Genomic DNA, 21,898 nt, shown 5'->3' with positions numbered 1-21,898 from the left:
CCTGCTTCCGATTCTGTGTGTCTCTCTCTCTCTCTGCCCCTCCCCCATTCATGCTCTGTCTCTCTCTGTCTCAAAAATAAATAAACATTAAAAAAAATTTTTTTTAAAGATTACTTAATGGGAAAAAAAAATCACCTGCTAGGAGACAAAAGCTGAATCAGGGTTTGCAAGGGGAAATACGGGGCGATACCAGATGGCAGAAACCCATAAATAGGTTCATTGGAAGAACAGTGATTTAAATGTTATCGGACATTACGCCAAATACAATTCCAATGGTGTATATGCTGCTGGGCAAAATGCTAAACACAAGACCTCCAGAGCCAGACCACCTGGGTATGAATTCCGGTTCCACAGCTTACTACTTTTTAAGTTAATTCCTAACTAGGAGTGAGTTACTTAACCTCTCAATGCCTCAGTTCCTCTCCCATAAAATCAGAAGGGTAAAAATACCTATTTTGCAGAGTTACTATGAATACTCAATGAATGAAAAATTGCAAAGTACTTACAACTATGCCTGGCACATACTAAGCCCTGAATAAAAATTTGTAATAATCAGGCCTTCTGGGTGGCTCAGCTGGGTAAGCGTCTGACTCTTGGTTTTGGTTCAGGTCATAATCTCACCATCTGTGGGTTCGAGCCCCACATCAGGCTTGCGCAGACAGCTTGGAGCCTGCTTGGGATAATCTCTCTCCCTCACTTCCTGCCCCTCTCCATTCATGCTCTCTCTCACTCTCTCCAGCACGCTCTTGGCATAAGTAAATAAACTTCAAAAAAATTTGTAATAATCAATAGTAGTATCCCTTTACGTTGTAACAATAATCTAGCAAGGAAGGTACCATTATTATTCTCACTTCATTCATGATGCAATTGTGGCGTAAGGAGGCTAAGGAACTAAGCTGAGGTCCCTTAGCATTGAGAAGGACACATCTGACACCAAAACCCAAGCTCTTTAATCACCCCACATGTTGCTTCCTGAGAGTGAACAACGAGCAGTTAGGCTTTAGTCAACAGGCAATGGAGAGGTACTAGAGGTTTCTAAATGCAAAGTGCGAATTACTGAAGCAAAGTTTCATTTTGGAAGGTAACTGCCAATGGAACGGAGAAAAACCTGGGACAGGGAAGCAGAACAGCCTCTGGGAGAGGAGAGAGAAGGAGAAGACTGGCTGGAGGTGATAAGGGCCTGAACTAAGGATGGTGGCGCTGGAAGCAGAAAGATTGGGAGTCAAAGACCCGATGCCTAGGTGACAACTGAAGCACGGCAAATGACAGTTGACAGGGGTGAGTCACACAGGGTTAGCCTGACTGAAGGCAGAGGAGGCCACACAGTGGAAGGGTATCAGAAAGCTGGTGTACCTAGTCTGGTTCTGGGAAGCAATGTAACTGTGAGGTCTATTAATAAAGGATTAAAATACTGAATCCACAGACTGAATCAAAGGGAATGAAGGGAAACTCAGATATATAGATTATTAACTGGGATATATATCAATTTACTGCTTTGAAAGTTACAAATTTAGGGGGGAAAATCCAGATTCCGTATTCTTCTTAAAAAAAAAAAAAAAAATATATATATATATATATATATATATACACACACACACACACATATATACACAAAACTTCTAATACTGCCTACAATAACTAAGTACAGAAAATGAAAACTGCATCTTGAAATTTTAGACCAGTGGAACACTCAAGTTCTCAGCCTGCAAAGCACAGTGTATGTGAATTACACTGAGGATAACACAATCATTAAAATCATTTGTTTATTCAGCAAGTACCCACTAAAATTCCATTAAACCCCAAGGATTTCATCTTTAGATTTACAGACTCTTTCATTTGCTATGAAAGGCTACATTTTGTTTCCCTTTTCTGGAACACAAAATAAATACAAATGGTTCCTCTGGGAAGTCACCTTCCTTCACTGCCCAGCCTGAGTTGTGACATGGTCAGTCGCTGTGGCAACTGCACATGTCTTTCAAAGTACGGGGTTCAAGGGAAAGACAGACCCTACGTGAAATATATGCAAGGCGGTATTTCTCAAATTATTTACTTTTTGTTAGAATAAGTAAATCTTAATATTTTCAGGGTTTATCAGAGATAATTAAGAAATTTTTTCAGAGTTTTAACAAGATGATTTTTTTCAGAGTTTAGAGTTGCCACTGATAGTTATAAATACTGAAGTGTTATTTAGGGATGGAAAAACTCCAACTGACGTTAATCACAACCCCCCTCCCACACCATGTTAAAGGGAAATTGTTTTTTCATTTGAGCTATTAACCATGTTAAAATACTAAAGTGCTACTATCTAAAGTCTAAAGGGGAACAGATATTATTAAACAAAATCTGGCCACAAGTCTGTATACCTAACATAATACTATGTACAAGTACAGCATTCCACTGTATAAGCCAAGGCAAAGAGCCCCTCTCCCTCCAGCCTCTCTTCCTGTGTAACATATATAATGTTAGAAGACAAGCTGCCAATTTGCACTGCAAAGAGACAAACGTAAATGGTGAACACTCAGGCTGACTCAACAATGCTACCTATACACAATTTCAAAAGTTAAAAACCTACTTATATGCATATGTGCAAATACTATCTATACTACAATTGTAAGGAAGGTTCTTTTGTAGGCTTCTCTTGAATTCACAATTCTTAATTGTAAACCATTCCCTGATTCTTTACCTATGTAAGAATTCTGAACTGAGGCCTGTATTTCAGGTCTGGAAACCCCTGAGCAGGTCTTGCTCAAGCTCTGGGCCCTGGGGACAAGAGAAGGGCACCAAATCACCTAATCCTCTTCTCAAGCAAACCAGGCAACAACCCCCGCCCCCTCCACCCCCCACCCCCCCCATATTACTTCCTTTGCAGCATTATCCTGGGCAATTATCCATGATGTCAGAACAGATAATTCAGAGTAAGTCATATCTCCAACTTTCCTAATTTAGGCTAGCAAGGCAATGAGGAGCACAGACTGATATATCCCATACAGAAAACTGAATCTGGTAAACATTTCTCATTACCAGATCTCTGATATGTGTATATTTTCATTCTAGAAATATTTGCAGGAACATCATAACCGAACCAGACCCCAGCTAGAGGTTTTCTTTTGTCAAGGCAATTGAACAAAATACAAATCTAATACAATACTCCCTACACAACTTTTATTTTTAAAAATTTTTTAATGTTTTTATTTATTTTGACAGAGAGAGAGACAGAGCATAAGCGGGGGAGGGACAGAGAGAGAGGGAGACACAGAATCCGAAGCAGGCTCCAGGCTCTGAGCTGTCAGCACAGAGCCTGACGTCGGGCTCGAACTCACAGACCAAAAGATCATGCCCTGAGCCCAAGTCAGACGCTCAATCGACTAAGCCACCCAAGAGCCCCCTCCCTATACAACTTAAACATGCCTTGTATTATCTTTCATCTAGACTCTATCCAAAGATATGCAGAAATAGTAAACAAACACAAATTATCTATTTCTTCTGAACTATTTTCTAAGGAACTAAGTGGGACATTTTGTAGTAATGACATTAGATAAAACAATCTCTCAGTATATCATACCATTTACTTTAAATAAAAGATCAATACACCAAAAGAAATGCATGCCTGACATTTACAAATGTCTCTCTTTACAAGACAGGATGGCATATCATTAAATAAATATAAAATTGACATAACAAGTTCAAAATGTTATGCACTGTAATATACATGTATATATGTAAAATAAAAATTATATATATTTATACGTGTGTGAGTGTGTGTGTGTGTGCACATGTGTATGCTAAGCATATTTTTAAGAACAGGAATCCGTGTTGAAAGGCTAGCCAGTTAGGTAATGGAGGGCGGGGGCTGTTTTCATGTCCTCACCTGTCGAATGATACTCTTCACACAACGTACTGGGAGGCCTTGGTAGTTGGACTTGATGATCCACTTGAGGAGATGGTGGCCAAGCACTTCGAAGACCATGCAGACATCTGGGACACGGTTAAGGACCATCTGCAGATACATTTCCTGGAGTGATGCAATTACTCAAAGCAGCCATCGCTGTAGCACTTGGCATTTCTTTCTTTATGAAATGCAACATCACTAGTATCAATAATACCACAAGTGGTCACCTGCTGTTTCTCACCTGAATGAAGAAATCTAACACTAAGTACTCATATCCTATATGTTACTCAGTGCGTGCTCGTCACGTTCAAACAATGTGCTCACCACCATACACAGAAGTGACCAAAGCGAACCCAGGAGCTGGAAGTGCTCTTTGGCATCACACGGTCTGGATGGACCACGACCCAACCCCACACCTCCCCGTGCTCTGGATCATTTCAACACCCTCCTTCCTGATAATCAGCCTTAATGAAAAGTGAACCAGGCTGAAACCTCATAAAAACTGATGAGAGGAAAACAACAACAACAACAAAAATGTCTTAGGTATCCTCCCTGACTGTCTAAATTTCCATCCCACAGGCCCTGGGTGGCTCAGTCAGTTAAGCGTCCGACTTCGGCTCAGGTCATGATCTCACAGTCCGTGAGTTCGAGCCCCGCGTCGGGCTCCGTGCTGACAGCTCAGAGCCTGGAGCCTGTTTCGGATTCTGTGTCTCCCTCTCTCTCTGACCCTCCCCCATTCATGCTCTGTCTCTCTCTGTCTGAAAAATAAACGTTAAAAAAATAAAAAAATAAATTTCCATTCCATAGAACACTTTATAAAATAGAAATTTAAAAAACATAATGAAGACATTTAATCTTTTCCTTCAGTACTATCTTTCACTGCGGAACTAGATCAACTTTAACACTATAGGCAGCTTTCAATAACACAAGATGACAATATAAGACATGGCACTAAGACCCACCTAAAATAATGAAATCTCAGGAATCTGGGTGTTTTTTTTCCCCCAATAGAAATTCTAGTCAATCACGGACTCTCCAGAACTATGATCCACCAGAGTCCATCATACAAATATATTCATATCATTCATACAGGAAAACTTCAACTGGCTCTGAAAGCCTTTGAGAATATACTGTTCATCCCTGCAAGCCGACAGATAGGTTATTAAAACAGGTTGGTTGATTTAATACTTTCTACAATACCTGGATCTACCACTCACATTACCACAATATTTGTCACTTTAAGTTTTTTTTTTAAATAAAATATTTCTACAGTGTTCAAGAACATTACAGATTCATGCACAGATAATCTAAAGCCAGAAGTTTTATTTCCCAACTCATTATAAAAAATGGCAAACTAAGGACTAAAGTTAGTAAAAGACACAGAGCCAAAGGCCAATAGTTCTAAGCACTGACCAAATGGGACCATAATGGTTTCTGAGCAATTTATTTAAAGGTAAGAATAGCCACTGGAATGTATACTTGCCCATAAATCAGGTGGTTTCTCCAAAGAGACCCTGTCAGCTATCCCAGCAAACTGCCTTGCAGAACTGATACAGGAGGAGGGGCTGCCATGCCTGCTCACAGACAGGCTCACCTGGGGACAGAGCAGAGGACCAGCTCTATCTTCCTATCTACCAAGGGTGGAAATGCACTCAGCAGCTAGCAGAAATGATCTTGAGGCAAAGGGCAAGGTGACAGCAGCAGGCAATGGCACTTACTAGTACCCTCGAGTCCAATCTCTAGAAGAAATACAGAATCTCCTTCAAACATATGCAGGGAGTGCTTCCCTAGAAGATTAAGGCTTAGGAGATGCAGAAACAGGATGTCGATCTGGGCTGGGGGATGGCTTTGTCCTCAGGTTTCTGGAGCCTGAGCAGGTCAAATATCAAGATCTGTTCCAAACATGATATAAAGGAGGGAGCAAAAGATCAGTCAAGGGAAGACCCTGGCTCTTGACACAGCCGATCTTTTGCTCCTTGTAATGTGTAAAGATGACTGCGGCTAATCTTTCTCTGCTCTCTACTTATACATATGTAAGGCACTCCCCAGCTTGATACTGAAGGTAGAGCCCAATGCTTGGACAAGAAGAATGTCAAAGAGCTAGCAGCATGTACAAGAAGGATGCTGAGTAATTGTACGGCCCCAGAGAGATTACCCAAGACACCGAAACAGATTGGCAGGAATTGGGGAATATTTTGGCATACCATTTTACAACACTCGGTGATCATACTAGAGGCATTATATGGACAGTGATGGAGCACAGGAAACAGAAGTTTAAATGAGTTTGAAATACTGCCATGTTTTAAAAGTAAAAAGAAAAGCTACATTATAATTTAGCCATTAGGAAGCAGAAGAACTGTCAATAAGGATACGTATTCCATTCATGCCTGAAATCTTGAAGTCATCAATTAACTGTACTACCATGTCTTTATTTGGGTCAGTGGGATCACTTTCTCGAACCTATGGAAAGAAAAATGAATTCAAGAACAGGAAGCATTTAAGACTGAAAGTCATTTCCATTATACCAATCAAAAATGTCTTAGTAAAAGTAATGTTTTTAAAAATAAATGGTTCAGTATTTGAATTTATAAAAAATAAATTCAATTTTAATTAGTAAAACCTAAAAAAATTCCTCTATAAAATTTTAAGTCATTAATTTTTCTTACATTATTCACATTTTTGCAGTACTTACACATTTGAGCAATTTTATTTCATCCAAGGCTGTCTCTGTATAATGCTGGGCACTTTTTACAACTTTCATTGCAACAAATCTTTTCCCCCTTTAAAAAAAAAAATGCATATTTTTTATATTATCAGAAGTGATCATTATAATAAGATCTATTCAATAAACAGAAACATTTAATAACCTTTCCTTTAAAACAGTACTTTTCAAACTGTGTGGCCATAATTAAGCAACAGTTTCATGGATCAAAATAATCTCTTTTTTGTTGTGTGTTTGTTTTTTCCTAATAAGAATAAGGTAGACTGGGAAAATGTCAGAGTTCATCATGTAGAGTCAGTATTACTCTGTTAACATTTCTGTTTTAGTACGTATGTATATGTACACTGGGCAGCGGTGCAGTTTTATACTATGGGCTCATGACTTTTTTAAAAAAGTCAGAACACTGATTTAAAGGCCTATACGTTATTATTTTACGTTTGAATATTTTTCTGCTACGCATGAATTACTAGAAGAACAGTATGTCCAATGTCATGCAGTATCACTGAATAAGCTGCAGATATATAAGCAGAAGGAAGTTAATACGTTAAGATAACCGACAAGAGAACTTCGGACTGGGGGGGGGAATGTCTAGCTGGGTGGAGCAGGCCTGTGCTACGTCCTCTCAGGCCACCAAACAAACACCTCTGCTCCTCAGCCAGCCTGTCTTATAAAGGTTGAACTAGACCAGAAATGAAATGCACGAATGACAAAGAACACTTACTGCATATCCCAGCACAGCCAGACAGTTGAGAAGTGTCCCCATCCTAGCTTCCTAATGACATGGTAGCGGCCATTGAAGAGGTCTCCAATTTTCACCGGATGGTAGCCACCTTTGATTAAAAAAATTGTTTTTTAATTTCAGAGAAATAGTAATAAATTCTCTTCCTTTGTCAGTTTTTCTTCTTTTTTTTTTTTAAAGATTTTATTATTATTTTTTAAATGTTTATTTATATTTGAAAGAGAGAGAGACAGAGCATGAGTAGGGCAGGGGCAGAGAGACAGAATCAGAAGCAGGTGCCAGGTTCCTGCCGCAAGCTGTCAGCACAGAGGCCACCGTGGGGCTCGAACTCACAAACCAGAGATCATGACCTGAGCAGAAGTCAGACACTCAACCGACTGTGCCACCCAGGCACCCCAAGACTTCATTTCTTTTTAAGTAATCTCTACACTTTGTGGGGCTTGAACTTAAAACCCTGAGATCAAGAGTCACATGTTCTACCAACTGAGCTTAATCCAAGCTCCCTCTTTTGTCAGTTCTTGATACCATGTAATCAAGCTCTAACTAATAAAATCAGATCAAAATATGTTTAACAATCTAACAGTTTTCTCAAAAATATCTTTCATCAAGAGAAAAATGTCCTTTGCCATTCTACTTGGCTTTTTGTTTGTTTGGATTTAACTTAGAAAGTAAACAAACCATCCAGTACTCCATTACAAGAATTTCAGATTTTTTATTTAAAAATTTTTTAAAGTTTATTTTTGAGAGGGAGAGGGAAACAGGGAGAGAGGAAGAGAGGAAGAGGGGGAGACAAGTGGAGAGGGGGGGAGGGGGAGGGAAGGCGGGAGGAGGAAAGAAGGGGGAAGGCGGGGAGGGGGGAGCGGGAGGGGAGGGAGAGGGAGACAGAATCCAAAGCAGGCTCCAGACTCTGAGTTGTCAGCAGAGCCCAACGCGGGGCTCAAACTCACGAACTCTGAGATCACGATCTGAGCTGAAATCGGATGCTCAAATGACTGAGCCACCAGGTGCCCGAAGAATTTCAGATTTATTATTAATTCTAGGTGTACATAATACGTACATGCCAGCTTTTGATCTTTCCAAACAACTTTTCTTCTTCTTCTAAGCAATAAATTCAATGCAAATCCTTTTGGATCAGTATAACATAACTCAGCGAAATAAAGGATGTGTACTCTGCCTAATTCTGCACACACCAATAGTTTACACACAGCCAATAAGGAATCATATAAGGTACAACAGTTTACCCTCCAAGACAGCTTGCTCCTCTCCTCACTCTTCTTCCAACCTCCAACTTCTGCTGAGAAACAGGCTGGAGAGTGAGAGAGGGCACGCTGTTAAGGCAGATACTCGGGAAAGATAAGGGTGCTTTCACAGATATCTGGCGTAAAAAGCCCTTTACTTCGCATGTGCAAGTAAAATAAGCCGGCTACAAAGCAGCGTGTATAAACATGGTACTATTTTTGTGGGCTACACAAGAAAAAATCTAGGAGGGTAAGATGTTAGCAACAAATATCTCTGGGCATAAAATTACTTTTATTCTTTTTATCTATCTTCATTTCTTACTAAAACAACAAAATACTCTCCTACTGTTTATTCTTTTAACATCCGCTTTTTTACTGCAAAGTTGTTATTTCTCACTTCTTAAATCTACAGAATTCTTACAAGTCACTCAAGAAAGACATGCATGGTTTCCACCTAGTGTTCAGAGGCTCAAAGTAGGTGCAGGAAGTATCTACGTCACATCTTTTACTACACCTAAGTATCTTTCAGAGTGCTAGGAGCAAACTTCCAAGAAATACTATGAATGTTTATGAATATTTAAAATGTTACTTAGGGGCGCCTGGGTGGCGCAGTCGGTTAAGCGTCCGACTTCAGCCAGGTCACGATCTCGCGGTCCGTGAGTTCGAGCCCCGCGTCAGGCTCTGGGCTGATGGCTCGGAGCCTGGAGCCTGTTTCCGATTCTGTGTCTCCCTCTCTCTCTGCCCCTCCCCCGTTCATGCTCTGTCTCTCTCTGTCCCAAAAATAAATAAAAAAACGTTGAAAAAAAAAAAATTAAAAAAAAATAATAATAAAATGTTACTTAAATGAACTAGTGAAGCAGGAATTTAACCAGACACTGCGCTGCAAGATTCTTACTCTCCTACCAGTACACTGCATTTCTCGTATTTTAACATCAAAGTCTTTAACAACATTTTGGGTAAAAGATATGAACTAAAAGATAATAAATGAGGAATAAAATATAGCAAATTATTAAATGGATGGATGGGTGCTGACTAAACTCGCTGTGGTAATCATTTCACAATAGACACATATATCAAGTCATTATGCTGCACACCTTAAGTTTATACAGTGCTTATACAGTATTTATATATTATTAAATACATCTCAAAAAAAAACTGGAAGAAAAAAATGGCTGATTACTTACTGAGAAGGTTAGACTACAATTGAAGTAGGCTCTGAGTTTACAATTCAGTTTTGAACCATTAACATTAACACTGAAAAGAAGGAGGAAAAAACCTATAATTTACCCAGTACAAATTAGGGACATTGTACTAGGCACTTTATTTTCAAAACCACGTTCCATGAAAAGAAACATAAACTACAATATGTTCCATAACGTTCCATGGCAGGGGTGAGGAGAAGAAGAGAGGAGAAGTCTGTTTGGGAAATGCAAAGTTCAACGAAGCAGAGAGGATTCTTGACCAAAAGGGTTCTAAAAGCCCAAAGTTTTCATGCATGAAGGGACCTCAAAGAGAAGGGAGCCTGCTGCAAATTCCAGACATATTTGCACAGGAAATGATTCCTTCAAAAAAACAAGTCACATTTCACAACACGAAGTATTTTTTTTTTTTTAATTGTGTTTTTAATGTTTATTTATTTTTGAGAAAGAGAGCAACAGAGACAAAGCGTGAGCAGGGGAAGGGCAGAGAGAGGGGGACACAGAATCCGAAGCAGGCTCCAGGTTCTGAACTGTCAGGACGGAGCCCAATGTGGGGCTCGAACCCACGAACTGTGAGATCACAACCTGAGCCGAAGTCGGACGCTTAACCGACTGAGCCACCCAGGCACCCCTCACAACACAAAGTATTTAGGAAACGCCGGTGTCTCTGAAATTTCTTACAACCACCCCACCAAGCAGATGGTACGGTTTTTCCACTGCTGAAACGGACACAAGTCTCAGACATAGTGCTTAGTAGGTTCAGGGCTGGAAACTGGGTCTGACTCCAAAGTCCACACTGTGTCCACCAGGAAGAAATGAGCTTCATTTTCAACAACTGTAGGACTATTTCCTGGACTTAGTATACAGGGAACACTTGATAGCTTAATTAAAAGCTCCTGACTACTTAATTGCATATTAGTGCCAACATTAAAGTCGCTAAGTTTAAAAATAATTTAATTATGCATAAAGAGAAGAAACTGGTATCGCTATGCTATGTTTCAGATTTGAATTCTCAAACAGCCCAGAGTGCGTCCACATGGGCAAGAAGAGCGCGGTTTCCAATGTAATCACAGCAGAAGCCAGCTGCTCCTTTTCTCAATGGGACTTTGAAAGTTGAAGAAAGGAAATAACTAGTTTAGTCCATTTATCTCAGGAGCCCAGAGATGAGCTAAGAATAATGTAACCTAGCAGAGGATAAAAAAAAAAAAAAGAAGAAGAAGAAAAAGAAAGAATAACATACCTAAAAACAGGCCAACTAAACAAGAGAGGCAGAGAAGCAATTTTTGAATAAAAGTGCTAAAACATCTATCCTTTTATTTTGAACATTTGACATAAATTTGACAATTTCAAGTCTATATTCTACATATTCTCCTACCCTAACTCCCAGATTGCTACAGAAAATAAGTCTCTTCTGACCATTTCTCAATCTCTTTGTCACAGAAGGGTAACTAATACTCATGCTGCCAGAAAGGTTGAGCATGACTCCCCAGAGCAGAGCAACCACATCAACCTAACGAACACCCGCGGAATTAGAGAAAATGGACCCTTCAGGAACTCTGCCAAAAAAAATTCTCCAGTTCCCTGAGATCAGCTAACAGCATGCACCCATAATGACCATTAGCGATGGCCACTCCATGGCTCAGAACACCACCTAGCACACAAGGAATCTCACGACCAGTCACAGACTACACAAGAGCCTCTCCTATTGCTGCTGTACCACAGGCAGTACTGGAGTAGACCCTGCTCGTGGCATTGGGCAGAGTACCAGAAAGACTCAAGCACTTGACAACTACCATGGCTTTGGGGTTTGGCTGACATATTTGTATTTCACTATGTGTATTATTCAGTGTAAAGGTCATGCACTTAGCACTGAGAAGTTTTCCTCTGATTTTTAAAGAACGTTAGAACAAAAATATTAGATTTGATTACAAATACAAGAGAATAAAAATGGATTAAGTAATTACATTCATTCACTGATTTCTTCTCTGACTCCTGGTCCTCCAGCACATTCACAAAAAGTGTAACTCAGGTTCTATTTGTAGTATTAGGGATCCAAAGAAGACAATTCTAAAATGATGTTTCTTAGTTGTTCTGGAATTACTGGTCAAAGATAAAGAGGACTCCCTTTTCCTTGCTGAGCCCAAATTAATCAATTTGACTGAATCAAAAGTTCAGAATTCTGTCAGATACAATAGTCTGGAAGGATTTGCAGCAAAGTCTTTATTTTCCACTGAAGGTATATTATTACTTTTTTTTTTTTTTTATAGACACTAGTTTCTCAGTACTGTGATGGGGAGGTTTCTCTCACTAACCAATGAAGGCTTTCAAAAGTCATAGAAAATACTTGAGAATCACTTCCAACACAGTCTTAAAAAAGGAAGGGACGCTAAAAAGAAATCTGTTCACAGAACGATAATACAGACATATCTGGGGAATCACTGAAGATTTCTATGTTCCTTTCCTCAAAAGGTAATAGAACAAGTAGACAGAAAAGCACTAAGAATATGGAAGATTTGAATATACCATCAACCAACTTGATGTAATTGACATTTAGAGAACACTCAACAGCAAATATATATTTTTTAATACATGGAACACGTATCAACATTAACCAAATACTGGGCATAAAACAAGTTTCAACATCAATTAAAAGATGCATAAAGCATGCTCTCAGACCACAACAGAATTAAATTAGAAATGAGTAACAGAAAATACCACAAAATTGAGAAACTAACCCATTTCAAAACAACCGATGGGTTAAAGAAGAAATCAAAAGGAAATTATAAAGTATTCTACACTAAATGAAAGTGAAAACTTAAGATCAGAATTTGTGATGGGGCGTCTGGGTGGCTTAGTCGGTTAAGTGTTCAACTTCGGCTCAGATCATGATCTCATAGTTCATGAGTTCGAGTCCCGCGTCAGGCTCTGTGCTGACAGCTCAGAGCCTGGAGCCTGTTTCAGGTTCTGTGTCTCCCTCTCTCTCTGCCCTTCCCCCACGCACGCTGTCTCTCAAAAATAAATGCTAAAAAAAAAAAAGAAGATCAGAATCTGTGAAATGTTGCTAGAAACATTAACACTTAAGAGGAATATTTAGAGCTCTAAATGTCTACATCAGAAACGAAAAAAAGATCTCAAATCAATAAGCTGTTTCCAGACTAAGAAAACAGAAACAGAACAAATGTAACCCAACGTAAGCAGAAGGAAAAAAGAATAAAAATAATAGCAAAATCTGTGAAATAAGAAGCATAAAAAATAGAAAAACAAATCAGTGAAACCAAAAGCTGGCTCTATGAGAAAATTAAAATCATAAACTGGCTAAGTTGACCATGGACAAAAGTAAGAAAACACGAATTAGCAATATGAGTGAGGTGACACCACTACATACTTTTACAGCTATTAGAAGAATAATGAGAGTATTACAAACAATTTTATGCCTATAAATATGAAAACATAGATGAAATGGACACATACCGTGAAAGACACAAAATACCCAACCTCTAATCAAGAAATATATACCTAAATAACTTTATATTGGTTTTCTAAAAATCAGTTTGTAGTTTATTTTCCCATAAAAAAATGAATTGGTGAATAATCTCACACATTTACAGGAAAAATACTAACAATTCTACACACTTCAAAACTGAAAAGGAGGAAACACTCCCAATCCCATTCTATGAAGCCAGCATTACTTTCATTCCAAACGCTGGCAAAGGGTAAGAAACCTACAGACCAATTTTCCCCATGATGGCAATATAAAAACCGAAATGAAATTTTATCAAATCTAATTAAACAATATATAAAACAGTTAATACTACATGACCAACTGGGGTTTATTCCAGGAATAAAAACTTAGAAACCATATGATCAGCTAGATAAACACAGAAAAAAAACATTTCCTGATGTCCAACATGAATTCCTGATCAAAATTCTTGACAAAGCAAGAACAGAAACACCTCTGTGAAAAACCTACAGGCAGCATCAGACTTAAAGTTGCCAGGGAACTATAAGAAGAGGGGGCTCATTCCTAGATTAAAAGATTGAAAAGGGGGTGCCTGGGTGCCTTGGTTAAGCATCTGACTTCTGTTCAGGTCATGATCTCACGGTTTTTGAGTTCGAGCCCACATCGGGCTCCTTGCTGACAGGACAGAGCCTGCTTGGGATTCTCTTTCTGCCCCTTCCCCTCTCTCAAAATAAATAAATAAACTAAAAAAAAAAAAAAAACCCTCATGAATATAATCTCTGTCATTATACCAAATAGTCTCTGTAACACTAATGAATGGGAGAGAACGCTACAGGGAAACTCAGAGCAAAGGAAAATCCTTCAAAAGAGGGTTCCTATTTATTTATGACCAAAAGAAGTAACAACAAAACTCACTTGAGTATAAAATAAATGCAGAAACAATTTTTGCAGTAGAGCCAGAGATTTAAGTATAACACATAGATTGAGAGACACTGAATATATGAAATGTTAATATAAAGTCCAACAAATAATTTTAAGCTCTTGCCTACTAGCAATTACTCATTCAGGTATGTGTTTCAAAAAGGATTATGATTTGAATCACACCAGCATTTACTAGCTAGTTAACACTGAGCAAATTGCTCTTTTTCTCTGGGTTACTCTTGCCCCTGTGGTCACTCGCTCAGAACCACACATGGGGACATATTAAGTGCCAGCTAAGTGTTTACTGTTGTTCTGCCATTATCCAAACCCACTACGACTAATGACACAGATTAATGAGTCAGCAGGCCAGGATTCAGGGTAGTGTCTAGAGCTACTTAAGATGGTAAAACTAACTGACCCAAAGTGTAATTGAATTCATTAACGTAGCCCAATCAGCAAAAGTTTTGTGACACTCCAGATATGATGATTTATAGCTGTCAAATGTCATAAAGAAAGAAAGTTACTTTTTTTAAGGTTTTTATTTTAATTCCAGTAGAGTTAACATACAGTGCTATATTAGTTTCAGGTATAAAATACAGGGATTCAGGGGCGCCTGAGTGGCTCAGTCCATTAAGCGTCCGACTTTGGCTCAGGTCATGATCTCACGGTTCGTGGGTTCGAGCCTCGCATCAGGCTCTGTGCTGACAGCTCAGAGCCTGGAGCCTGTTTCAGATTCTGTCTCCCTCTCTCTCTGCCCCTCCCCCACTCACGCTCTGTCTCTGTTTCAAAAATAAACATCAAAAAAAATTTAAATATAGTGATTCAACAATTCTATACATTACCCAATGCTCATCATAATAAGTGTATTCCTTAATCCCCATCACCTATTTCACTCCCCACCCCACACATACCCTACCTTCATTCTGAAAACCAGAACAGAAACAGTTAAGAGTCTGTTTCTAGTTTGGCCTTCTCTTTTTCCTTTGCTCACCTGTATCTTAAATTCCACAAATGAATGACATCATATGGTATTTGTTTTTCTCTGATTTATTCTTCTTTGCATTATACTCTCTATCCACATAGCTGCAAATGGCAAGATTTCATTCTTTTTACGGCTAGGTAATATTCCATTGTACATATACACATCTTGTTTATCTATTCAGCTACTGATGGACACTTGGGCTGCTTCCAGTTTGTCTATGGTAAATAACCTTGCAAAAAACATAAGGGTGTGTGTATCCATTTCAGTTAGCGTTTTCATTTGGGGTAAATACCTAATAGTGCAATTACTGGATTGGAGGGTAGTTCTGTTTTTTGAGGAACCTCCATACTGTTTTCCACAGTGGCTGTACTAGCCTGCATTCCCGCCAAGCGTGCAAGAAGGTTTCTTTTTCTCTACATCCTACCCAACACATGTTGTTTCTTGTGTTTTTGATTTTAGCCATTCTGACAAGTGTGATGTGATATCTCATTATGGTTTTGATTTGCATTGCCCTGAGGATGAGTGATGCTGAGCACCTTTTCATGTGTCTGTTGGCCAGGTAGATGCCTTCTTTGGAGAAATGTCTGTTCATGTCTTCTGCCCATTTTTTAATTGGATTATTTGTTTTTTGGGTGTTGTATCAGTTCTTCATATATTTTGGATACCAACACTTCATCAGTTATGTCATTTGCAAATATCTTCAGGAGATTGTCTTTTGGTTTTGATTGTTTCCTTTGCTCTGTAGAAGCTCTTTATTTTGATGTAGTCCCAACCGTTTATTTTTGCTTTTATGTCCCTTGCCTCAGGAGGCATATCTAGAAAAATACTGCTATAGCCAATGTTAGAGAAATTACTGCCTGTGCTCTCTTCAAGGACTTTTATGGGTTCAGGTCTCAATTCAGGTCTCTATTCCATTTTGAGTTTATTTTTGTGTATGGTATAAGAAAGTGGTCCAGTTTCATTTTTCTGCATGTGGCTGTCCAGCCTTCCCAACACTATTTGTTGAAGAGACTTTTTCCTATTACATATTCTTTCCTGCTTTATCGGAAATTGACCATATAATTATGGGTTTATTCCTGGGTTTTCTACTCTGTTCCAGTGATCTATGTGTCTATTTTTGTGCCAGTACCATACTGTTTTGATTACTACAGCTTTGTAACATGACTTGAAGTCTGGAATTGTGTACCTCCAGCTTTGCTTTGCTTTGCTTTTTAAAGACTGCTTTGGCCATTTGGGGTTTTTTGCGGTTCCATACAAATTTTAGGATTGTTTGTTCTAGTTCTATGAAAAATGCTGTTGGTATTTTGATAGGGACTGCTTTAAACCTATGCTTTGGTTATTATAGACATGTTAACAGTGTTTTTCTTCTAACCCATAGCATGGAATATCGTTCCATTTCTTTCATCAATGTTTGTAGTTTTCAGAGTACAGGTCTTTCACCAGTTTGGTTAAATTCATTCCTAGGTATTTTATTATTTTTGGGTGCAACTGTAAATGGGACTGTTTTCTCAATTTCTCTTTCTGCTGCTTCATCATCGATGTACAGAAATGCAACAGATTTGTGTATATGACTTTGTATCCCGCAACTTTAGTGAAATCAGTTATCAGTTCTAGCAGGTTTTTTTGGTGGAATCTTTTGGGTCTTCTACATGTGGTATCAGGTCATCTTCAAACAGTCAAAGCTTTACTTCTTCCTTACCGATCTGGATGCCTATTATTTCTTCTTGTTGTCGACTGTTGTTGCTAGGACTTCCAGGATGAGAAAAAGTGGTGTGACTGGATATCCCTGTCTTGTTCCTGACCTTAGAGGAAAAGCTCTCAATTTTTCCCTGTTGAATATGATGTTCGCTGGGTTTTTTTTTTTTTTTCATATATGGCCTTTATTATGCTAAGGTACGTTCCCTCTAACTTACTTTGTTGAGGGTTTTTACCATGAATTAATGTTGTACTTTATCAAATGCTCTTTCTGCATCTATTGAAATGATCACATGCTTTTTATCCTTTCTTTTATTGACGTGATATATCAAGTTGATTGTAGAAGCTTATCTTTTTATTAATGGTTTATCCAAACATTAAAATATAAAAGTACCAAGATTTCCAAAATTCAAGTTAAATGTAATTTCCCAAGAGATACGAGTATCAAAAAAAAAAAAAAAAAAAAAAAAAAAAAAAAAAGTGGGGCTTATCATTGTCTTATTAAAACGCTGGCTTCTATCATGGTTGCTCTCTCTCCCCTCTCTCTGCTAAGCTAGCTGCTTGTTGAGAGCAGCCCTGTAGAGAGGCTCGTGTGGCAAGTAACTGAAGCCTCTAGTCAAACAGCATGAGGAATTCAGACCTTCCAACAGCCAGTGAAATGATGAGAGAAGGAGATCCTTTGGGTCAGTCAAGCCTTCAGATTACTGCAGCCTCAGCATGACTGTAACACCTCATGAGAAAATCCTGTCCAGAACCAACCAGATTATCTGAACATCTTTTGAACAGAGACCTTGGTAGCCTTTGTTCCAGACTACCTTTCAAGGTTTTCCAAAGTGAGTAACTTTGGAAAACAGACATACCATCTCCTTCTGGAGAAGAGGGCGCAGTGGTTTCTGTCCAGTATGATAAGTATGTCCCCTCAGGAACAAAGGCGGGGAGGTGTGGCTGCATGCCCATAAAAGATTAGAGCTTCCTAAGCTTGGCGCTCCATGGTGTGCAAAGCATCCACCTGGGCCTGCCTCCACATGGCCCTGTGGGATTTGGAGGGTAAGGGGAACCAGTATGAACATGAGTACATGCTGCTTGTGGTGCTGTAAGTAATAAAATCCTTTGTTTCTGACTCGGGAGTCTCATGTCTTCTGTAAGCACTATGAAAATGGCTGGCTAACTTGTTAGCTTGCAAGAAGAGTAAAATCTCAGAAATGTCTTGGTTCTTGTTAGATTTATCTTCAGCACCAAGAAGTTTAGAGTGACTAGTTTACTTTCCTCTTATGAAAACTGTCAGTCTCATAACCACTGCATTTCCTTCCTTGATGACCAAGAAACAGAGGAAAATGTGCAACATTTTTTAATTGTACATATATCTATTAATAAACCTTTATGTATCAACCTTAATGTAACTAATTATTTTTATTCTAGAATTTCCTCATCTATTTGTCTATTGTATTCTATGTATTTTATGTGTAAAATGTCTCCACTATGTGAAAGTGTTCGGATACAATCAACAGCTACTTATCTTTCAGGATAAGCTCAAACAAGGTCCTCTCCTAGAAAGTATTTCCTGATTTTCCTGGCTGAGGAGAAGTTTCTGTCCTGTGCTTGTCTTATGTACCTCCATAATGCCTCATCATGTTCTGTTACGGAGCAAAATATTTTAATTATTCTTTTTTTCATGTCTTCCTGTAAGATTTTAAACACTACCAGGGCAAGAGATAGTATCCTCACCACAGAGTACCTGGATCACAACAGGCAAATTAATAAACACATGAGAGAGAGAGAGCACAGAACACAAGAGACATGGATGGTTCTCTGTTCCTTGGTATGATGTGAGGGGAAAATGCGCAAGGCTTTGCCAGTTTAAGATGTGGGTTAAATTTAAATTCTGGGTTAATATTACACAGAAAAACAGAGGAAGGCCCAGAAGGAATAAGAGATAGCATGAGGAAAATTACAACAGCAGGAAGGCATGCTCATGATAAAATAAATACTTGTGTTTGATGCTAAGAAAGCAAGCAAGAAAAGCACACTGGCATCAGACTGTGAAGAGCCTTGAGAGTTGCTCAAGGGTAGACTTTCATTATTAATTGTGAACAAAATTTAGTAACACAGTATATCCTTAGAAGATTTCCCTTTATTTGTCTTCTGATCAGATAGGGAAAACAGGAAACTAACAATTTAAATATATCCCAAGTAATATCATATAAAAACACCACTAAGAGAATTGTATAGTGGAAAACTTGTATTTTTTAATACTGCAAAATTAAAATGTATAGTACTCAAAATAAACTGCTAAGATGGAAATCGAGTTGTGATAAGATTTATAAGATCCTGAACACAGCCATAATGGGATCTACAAACATTTAAGGGTTAAAGTCCGCTAACAGCTCCCAATGTTTACAAAATTAGAATGTGATTCTAAACAAAAACCAAATACAGTAAGGATTTTATCTGCTCTTATGATCAATAACTAGGTTTCCTGTCATTTTAGTGCTATAATTTTGTAGCTACAGCAAAATTTTTCTAAACTATAGTGATGTTGACACTTTCACTTTGCTAGAAAAGACCCTCAAGAATGACAGAGCCCACAGTGGACATGCAAATTGCATATTGGGGCAAGCCAGACTCTAAAAGCCTAATCTCTACATTCTGTAGTCTAGAACATTCTGAATCATCCAGCAAGAATGGTTTAGAACTCAGCATTCTAGGGATGCCTGGGTGGCTCAGTTGGTTGAGCATCTGACTTCGACTTTGGCTCAGGTCATGATCTCACGGTTGTTGAGTTCGAGCCCTGCACTGGGCTCGCTGCTGTCAGCGCAGAGCCAGCTTGGGATCCTCTATCCTCCTCTCTCTCTCTGTCCATCCCCGGCTTGCGCACTCACTCTCTCTCAAAAATGAACAACCATTAAAAAAAAAAAACAGTGCTTTTTTTAATTTTTTAAAATGTTTTATTTATTTTTGAGACAGAGACAGAGTACGAGAGGGGAAGAGGCAGAGAGAGCAGGAGACATAATCCACAAAGCAGGCTCTAGGCTCTGAGCTGTCAGCACAGAGCCCTACATGGGGCTCGAACCCATGAACCACGAGATCATGACCTGAGCCCAAGTTGGACGCTCAACCGACTGAGCCACCCAGGCTCCCCAAAACACACAGTATTCTATAAATGCACCTTGGAGGTTGTTGGTAGTCCTCAAAAATGCATAGGAGTAAACATCAGATCATAAATGGTTAATGGCTGTTTTTAAGAGACCAAGGGCAAAGATTCACTTGACTCTGTAATTTGGGTCACAAGCTTTTTTTCTCATACATACACATAGAACTAAGTGTGTAATTTCACTGAAAATATATTGTGCATACTAATAGCCTACCAATCTCAGAATTCACAGTTAAAGAGAGTTAAAAGACACATTTTATATTCATTATCAACAAGTTCTATTGTTTCTTAAATACACTATGCCAGGCATAGCCATTGGTCTTTTCATGTATCTTTGATAGGAGAATCTAAACCATTCCTCTACGAAATACATTGTTATAAAATTTGCCCTTATATTGAAAAACACAGTCAACAGAAACTAAACACAGATTCTTTAAAGTCCATTTGAGAATCTAGTTAATACATCTACTTAATAGGGGCATCTGGGTGGCTCAGTCGGTTGAGCATCCTACTTAGGCTCAGGTCATGATCTCACAGTTCGTGGGTTCAAGCCCTGCGTCAGGCTCTGTGCTGACAGCATAGAGCCTAGAGCCTGCTTCGAATTCTGTGTCTCCCTCTCTCTCTGCTCCTCCCCCGTTCATGCTCTGTCTCTCTCTCTCTCTCTCTCTCTCTCTCTCTCTCCTTCAAAAAAAAAAAAAAAAACACAAAAAACATCTACTTAATAGTATGCTGTAAGATAAATACTCTGGAGGACTGATAGAGGTGTTAATTTTTCAGGTGTTAGTTTTGTCATTTCATGAAATCAGTCTTTATGTCCATGCTTCTGCATTAATTTTGATTATCTGCAGTTTTGAGGGGTTTTTTTGTAAACCAATTTCTCAGAGAAAAATATGTCCCCAGAATTTGCATGTAACCTAACAATTTATGTGGGTCCTCTATGAATGAAGGTCTATCTGACTGGATACAAAATCTTTGGCTCACCATTTCTTTTCTTGAGTATGTCAAATGCATTACTCTATTTTCTTTTGGCCTAAAGCGTTGATGTACAGAAGTGTGATAACAATCTGACATCCCCCCCACCATGACATGTGGTCTTTCTGCCTAAAAATTTTATCACTACATCAAGCAGGCAAAAGCTGTAATATTGATTGGGATTTTATGATTTTTATAGATTTTACATCTTATTTCTTCTTCTTGGCCTTTTCCTTAGTTGTGTTGTGGGCAAAAGAAGAGTAAATAGATACTGACTCAAATTCTAAAAGGATACACTTTCTCCTTTTAGTAAACACGGGCTTTAGTACAGGAACCTGGACATTGTTCATATATACTCAAAGATTCTGGGCTCACTTCTTGGTTATTAATTATGTTCTGGATAAGTTAAAATACAATATATTAAAATATGAATGGTGGGGAGGTGTTGCCTGGGTGGCTCAGCTGGTTAAGCATCCAAGTCCTGATTTCAGCTCAGGTCATAATCTCACAGTCGTGATATAGAGTCCCGCATCAGGCTCCACACTGATCATGGAGCCTGCTTAAGACTGTCCCTCTCTCTCTGCCCCTCCACCGCTCATGCACCCCACCCCACCCCAAAAGAACAAAAAATACGAACTAGGGAAACAACTGATTTTAGAATGAGAAAGTCTTAGGTAAAAGCAGAGTTTAGAAATCAGAAGACAGGTGAAAAGTACTGAGACTTCTTTCAGTAACTAAGACACTTTTAAAGTAAAAGAACCCTGAGAGCAGTTGCCTGGCTATTTAAAACCAAAGGTCATAATTATATGCACTCAGATATCAATATATAACTGAAAGATTAAGTTCCTTCAAGACGTCAAGGCCTATTGTTATTTTTGTCTCCTACTGACCATAAGAGCGCAAGGATGTACGAAAACACACGGCAATATC

The 21,898-nt window shown here is 38.8% G+C and overlaps 1 protein-coding gene across 17 annotated transcripts in view; it reads right to left on the bottom strand.

The window, feature by feature from the left end:
• Nucleotides 1–21,898, bottom strand: part of SRPK2 (SRSF protein kinase 2) — a 389,837-nt gene that overhangs the window by 173,631 nt on the left and 194,308 nt on the right. For all 17 annotated transcript variants that reach the window (XR_007460240.1, XR_007460241.1, XM_049642817.1 and 14 more), the window contains 4 exons: nucleotides 7,333–7,441; nucleotides 6,582–6,669; nucleotides 6,262–6,349; nucleotides 3,869–3,975 (listed from right to left, as the gene is read on the bottom strand). Coding sequence is in view for 15 of the 17 variants with exons in the window: in XM_049642817.1 (XP_049498774.1) it covers nucleotides 3,869–3,975; nucleotides 6,262–6,349; nucleotides 6,582–6,669; nucleotides 7,333–7,441 (392 nt within the window). In the remaining 2 variants the exon portion in view is untranslated. The remainder of the gene's footprint in view (nucleotides 1–3,868; nucleotides 3,976–6,261; nucleotides 6,350–6,581; nucleotides 6,670–7,332; nucleotides 7,442–21,898) is intronic.

Source organism: Panthera uncia, chromosome A2 (assembly GCF_023721935.1).
Source record: "Panthera uncia isolate 11264 chromosome A2, Puncia_PCG_1.0, whole genome shotgun sequence".
Taxonomy (NCBI): domain Eukaryota; kingdom Metazoa; phylum Chordata; class Mammalia; order Carnivora; family Felidae; genus Panthera; species Panthera uncia.
This window is presented reverse-complemented; position numbering and strand designations above follow the sequence as displayed.